This window comes from Rhagoletis zephyria, unplaced genomic scaffold (assembly GCF_001687245.7).
Source record: "Rhagoletis zephyria isolate East Lansing unplaced genomic scaffold, Rhagoletis_zephyria_1.1 Rzeph_scaffold_00125, whole genome shotgun sequence".
Classification (NCBI taxonomy): domain Eukaryota; kingdom Metazoa; phylum Arthropoda; class Insecta; order Diptera; family Tephritidae; genus Rhagoletis; species Rhagoletis zephyria.
Genome location: NW_016157209.1, coordinates 288,688 through 294,687, shown reverse-complemented (window position 1 = coordinate 294,687; position 6,000 = coordinate 288,688). Strand labels below are relative to the sequence as shown.

Below are 6,000 nucleotides of genomic sequence, written 5' to 3'. Positions count from 1 at the left end.
TTCGTAAACGAAAAATAATCAATAAAAAAAGGTACCGGTCCCCGACGTAATAGAAAAACTGCAGCCGGTCCGTCACACTCAAAAGTTTGACGAGCACTGGACTACATGGTCCAACGATTTTTGCAGGGTATGCATGATGTCGAAATCGTCGATAATGATGTTTAACCGGCAAGTAGTGATAACCAGACATTGAACAACCGGCCCTGAATCTGTAATTAGTTGCGTTCGACAAGTCAAAAATTTGTAATCGTTTTTCCAAATTTTTACTGGATGGCGTTCGATAACGACAAAAAATTATCCAACACACAAAAGCAAGCGTTCATTTTGATGCAAGACGAGCGTTTATTTTGTACTGGCAAAATTTTACTCAGCAAAAATTATCCAACACGAAAACATATGATCACAAAACATATGGTTACAATTTTTGTAAACAAACAAAATTGCATTTTTCGAGTTTTGGTATTTATATGCTTTCTGGCTGTCTGCTATGTGACTTTATGATAGCGCCAACTAGTTTTTACTTCTAGAAATGTTCCTGGCGAACATTGAACGTTCACTTTCCTTTTTTCCATGGAGGCAAAATGAATTTCAGTTTGTTTACAAATAAAACATAAACAAAGTCAGCTGGTGTGTCTTCTTCTTCCGGTTTTTGCAAGTGATGGCTAATTTCCTGTTCGTTTACTTTTTTGCTTTTTCTTCTCTTTGGGAGAGAATTTTCGCTTACTCTCTTCATTTTGATTGTTGGCTGGTGTTGGCTAATTTTGTTATCGAACGCAACTATTATAAAAAAATCTCAGATTTAACCGATAACTTTTCGGTGTCCATCCTAGTTTTATCGATTGTTTTGCGGAAGAGAGGAGAAATGCCAAATGTAAAAGTAAACAAAAATGTACGCTAGCAAGTAAAAGAGGCTTGTAAATGTATTTTTAATAAAATGTTAAGTTAAAATATATTTATATTGCTTATTATAGCATAAAAACGTGATCACGGTGACACAGAGAAGAAACATAACTTTTCCTTGAGATGTGAGAATAACTAGCACAACAAATTTGACGGCTAATAATCTGAGATTTGCCTGTGTAAACGGGGTGATTAAAAAACGAGCTTTGATTGAGATAATATTGATATGTGAACATAGTTTTACTTGAATTTGCGCAATAAGAAAATGAATTTCCACGAAACAATCGATGAAAATATCGGCAGTGTTGCCTGTTGAACTTTTTAAACGAAGTTAATATTTCTCCATTTATTTTAGTAGTATCTATAAATCAAAAAAGAAAGCAACACTGGCTAAGCCAGAATGCTGGAGCGAGGGAACTGCCAGGTTATCCAACCTTCTATTATTTAGCCTGATATACAGTTCAATGCGAGCGTGAGTGTGAGCTTTTTATTTCGACCAATATCTTCGTTGTTACTTAACTTTTTGCAATAGTTGATACATCAAAATATAGAGAATTAAAATATATTTCAGAAGTATGGAATAAAAACTGGTAATTCTCTAGGGTGCGGTAACAACCCCTAAAAAAGGTGCGGAAAAGTCGGGAGGGGTATCAAACGACGCGTTTCGGCCTCCCTATTAACAATCCGGAGGGGGGGAGATAATATTATTAACCATTTAAAAGTTATGAACAAAAAACTTTTGTTAAATTTCGTTGTTTTCGATGGGCAATTACACCGACAAAGATTCACTAAATCACCTGTTCACACTTTTTAAACACTATTAAAATATATAATTTAACTTATTTATTAAAGAAACACATAGTTTTATCAACCTTAGATAGATTATTTTGTTATTAAAAAGAAGTTGACAATCTTTGCGAGCTGAAACGCGAGATTCCAAAATAGCTATAGTGCTGCCACTGTATTAGTATTTCGTAATAATTCACTTTTCCTTATGAGATGTGTGCACTGTTCAATGCTTTTCGGTATCTTCTTTCGTTTAATATATATATAAATAATGAAAATTTTTAAAAAATCGCGCGATTTTTTATTAAAAATTTTCGCCTGCGTCGCTTTTTCCATAAAAATCAATACTTCGATAAATAATGAAAATTTTCGCCTGCGGCGCTTTTTCCATAAAAATCAATACTTAAATAAATAATGAACTTTTCCGCTGGGGTAACCATCAACGGATGCTTGAAATCGCCGACGAGCTTTAAAACTAATTTAAAATGCATAATATGCCTTTTTTCACGCTCATACTCAACTGTGTGCGTACGCAAAGCATTCGCATGTGAACGACAAGTTTTGACAGATGTGTGTGAGCGTCCATAAGAATACAAATGGAATTCTTTGCCTTTGCGAAAGTTCACGCTCACGTTCGCATTGAACTGTATATCAAGCTTTAGGTCGTTTTTGCTGGGACCTTGTTACTGTATTACTGGGATCTGACATTCGATTAAATCGGAAGTATTGCTCATCTCTATTTTTATTAGCCAATTTCTCAATTGTTTTTAGATTTGGTAGGCTACTGTACAAGATAGATACTGCTAGATATGATATGCAGACTTTGCATAAAACACTCCAATAGTTTCGTGAACATATTCGATGAGAATGGAATGCAGCTGGGGATATCTGATATACTTGGACGCCACTTTTGGTTCAAGGTACAATACGATTTTTGTAATTTTTAGTTTTTCATCTTACCTGTTATGTTTTAGCCACATCCAGATGACAAATCGACGGTTATTTGTTCCAGTTGCTGGTTGAAAGTCAACGACTTCCATGAATTCTATGTAACAGTGGAGACGAGACATGCTACCCTTAGTATTGATGATGTTAAAAAGGAGCATTTTACTGAAGTAATAGCTAATGAATTCATCGATCCCGATGTTGGTATTAAGGAAGAGTTTGCCGAGGTATCTTGTTTTTCGGATAAGGCAACTTCCGACAGTGAGAGTGAACAGTTGAACCCATTTTGTGAATTGGATACTGAAAACGTCGCGAAGGACGAAGATATTCAAATATCCGGAGCAACCCATACGAAAGAGGGCATAGAAGGTAAGAGGGCGCATAAGTAATGCACAAGTTTTAATTCAGTTTGCTAATAGACAAAACTGTGTCAAGTTGCACAGTACAAAAAAAACGGAAAAGCATGGAGACTAAAAAAACTGCTAACAGAAAACCAAAAGTACTTGCACGAGTTCGGTCTGAAAAATTTGACACTCGTGTAGAAATTAAAGAAAAATCGGGCATTAAAACGTCAAGAGAAGATTATGAAATGGTGAGGCAATACATACAAATGAGTTGCGAATTGTGCACTTTTATCAGCGAGGATTATGTTTCACTACGAAAACATTTTCGAATTCAACACCCCAAAATTAAATCATATGTGCGCTGCTGCAATAAGAAACTATTCCATCCACACGAAATAGTACAGCATGCTTATAAACATTTCGATCCTGAATTCTTCAAGTATGATAATTTACTAATTTACTGCTTGTATGTACTTTATTATTGTTACATGTTTAACAGGTGTAAAGATTGCCAAAAAGTTTTTTCAGAACAAACAACACTATCTCGGCATATGATTTCCGCTCATGCACCAGAAGAGGAAATGAATTTCCATTGTGACCAATGCCCTAAGAGATTTTCACGACAAAAAAAGCTAGAACTTCATCGAAACAAACATGTACCTATGAATGAACGAACATTTATATGTGACCAATGCCCCAATAGTCGTTTTGCTAACAATGACTTATTGAAAATTCACATTTGCATGCGACATCGACGTGCAACTAACGTTTGTTATGTGTGCGCTAAAGAGATACGGGACAAAGCGTCTTTCGAGAATCACGTACGCTCACATTCCGCAGAAGGTGGCCCAAAGGTCAAATGTACAGTCGAAGGTTGTGACCATTGGCTAAAGGACGAATTTAACCTTCAGCGCCACATTCGAAGATTGCATACCAAAGAGGACAAAATGGTGGCGTGCGACATATGTGGACGGGAATGTAAGAATCAGTGTGCACTAAGCAAACATAAGCGGCGGGTACACTCTAACATAGTATTCACCTGTGGAGTATGCAAAAAAACCTTCAAGAGGGCGATATATTTGCGGGTACAATCAATTGTTATTATGTCGCATGATAAATAAATACCTATTAAACTATTTTTTGTAGGAACATATGGCACAGCATACTGGTGAAATCCTCTACAAGTGCCCTTTTTGTACCCGTACTTTCAATTCCAATGCAAATATGCACGCGCATAAGAAAAAAATGCATCCTATTGAATGGGATAATTGGCGAAAAACAAATAATGGAAGTTCCCAACGATTTATGGAACAGAAAAGTCTACAAAACCAATAACCAGCATATTCCATCTTAACGTAAAATTGGGACGCAACGAAATAGTGGAGGAGTAAATTAAATATTCTTTGATATACAAATTACACCAAAATTTCTTCAAACTAAGGGCTGTTCGCAGTTAATGCGAAGATTGTTTAGGTTAGGTTAAAGCTTAAATAAACGGCAGCGTAGTTCCGGATCAACTCGTTAATTCGGAATTATCTCGGAAATTAACTGCAGCTGATCCGGTTTAAGTCCTAGAGTTAAGTCCTAGAGTTAGTCCCAAACTTAACTCGGATCAAGCGAATATTCGATGCCAACACTGACGAAAACTCAGAGGGTAGAATACAGAGAAAGTACAAAACTAGCATGGACATATACCTTTCCATCAGTAATGCAGTCACCGTACTAATTTAATTTAGATAGGAATCCAATAAAAATTGAATATGAACTTAATTGAATGTATACGGAGACTGTATTACCGACGACAAGGTGGATGTCCAGCTAGTTTTGAATTTTCTTTGTGTTCTACGCTCTCTGAGCAAACAAATATGCAAACAAAGCACCCAACAAATTCATTAATGGTAGCCGAATGGTGAGGGCTGCGTACTACAAGCCTGCAAGTCCCAGGTTCGATCCTCGGTTGGAACGATTCATGATACAAAAAAGAAGGTAGTTTCATTAAAAATTTTTGATTAAAATGCAGATTTTTGACAATTGCTCAATTGTAAGAAAATCGAAGCGGCGTTAACCAATTGTAAGTTTTTTGGTGTGGGAGATTTTATATCCTAAATTTGCAAAACGCCCATACCAGCGCACTTGTGCACATGGGTATATTAATTTTGTTCACATAACGGTTGTTTGTAACAGCCAAAACGTATCCATAAATGCTCAGAATGAATAGAGAAATCGATTAAGCCATGNTTTAAATTGATGGTTGCAACAATTCTTTACTAAGAAATACTTTAATGGTAAAATTTTGGAAAATGGGCGTGGCACCGCCCACTTATGATCACATATATGTATGTCGGTAACCGTTCTACCAATTTGTACCAAACTCGGCATTTTTATTGTGCTTTCCACATAAAAGCAAAACGCTGAAAATTATTGAAATCGGACTAAAATTACGGCCGCTTCTCATATAATGGTTAATTTCAGAAATGCTTGAAACTGCAATATTTCGAAATTTAAGGACGCTAATTTACTTAAAATTGATACACCCCGGCTTACCATCTAGCGGTAGGTTTCGGAAAGTTGAAAAAACATATATTTTATTCTTGCGCCGGGTATTTAATGTTCGGCTCCACCCGAACTTAGACTTTCTTACTTGTTATCGATGAAAGCTCACCGCTATTTTCGAACTTTCCTTTGCTCTATTCGCTGCACTCCCGAATGATAAATTTAGTAGTGTCGTGAATATAGCAGAGGAAGGGCGCAAAACTGCGGTGAGTATATTTGTAGTGTTCGTAAATTAGGTAAATTTTATATGTTGTATTAAATTCATATATATTTTTTCCTATAGAAATAAATAGTCGTTGCCAGGAATAACCGGCGCTATTATATTTCATCGCCTTCTTAATCACGTCACTACAATTTGGTTTTTTCGTATGCTCATAATCAACAATTGCACCAAGATGGCGTCACGCACACAGCTGATTCTGTCAAAATCACAAAGAGCGGATTAGCGGTACCGCGGTAGGCTGAATCTCTT

General features: G+C 36.3%; 2 protein-coding genes across 2 annotated transcripts in view; both read left to right on the top strand.

Annotated features, from left to right (window-relative positions):
• The window catches only part of LOC108380094 (transcription factor grauzone-like), a 17,096-nt gene extending 14,559 nt beyond the window's left edge, over window positions 1-2,537 (top strand). Inside the window, exon 6 of the mRNA XM_017636480.1 lies at window positions 2,458-2,537. The gene's annotated coding sequence lies outside the window, so the exon portion shown is untranslated. The remainder of the gene's footprint in view (window positions 1-2,457) is intronic.
• Window positions 2,417-4,500, top strand: LOC108380086 (transcription factor grauzone-like). Its single transcript, XM_017636456.1, has 5 exons — window positions 2,417-2,606; window positions 2,661-3,000; window positions 3,051-3,414; window positions 3,475-4,060; window positions 4,122-4,500. The coding sequence occupies exons 1-5, from the start codon at window positions 2,496-2,498 to the stop codon at window positions 4,308-4,310; spliced, it is 1,590 nt and encodes a 529-aa protein (XP_017491945.1). The 5' UTR covers window positions 2,417-2,495; the 3' UTR covers window positions 4,311-4,500.
• The last annotated feature ends 1,500 nt before the right edge of the window (window positions 4,501-6,000 follow it).

Coding starts and splice junctions, on each gene's coding strand:
- LOC108380086 (XM_017636456.1), top strand. CDS start 2,496: ATGATATGCAGACTTTGCATAAAACACTCCAATAGTTTCGTGAACATA. Junction 3,415..3,474: donor TTCGATCCTGAATTCTTCAA/GTATGATAATTT, acceptor CATGTTTAACAG/GTGTAAAGATTGCCAAAAAG. Junction 4,061..4,121: donor AGAGGGCGATATATTTGCGG/GTACAATCAATT, acceptor TATTTTTTGTAG/GAACATATGGCACAGCATAC.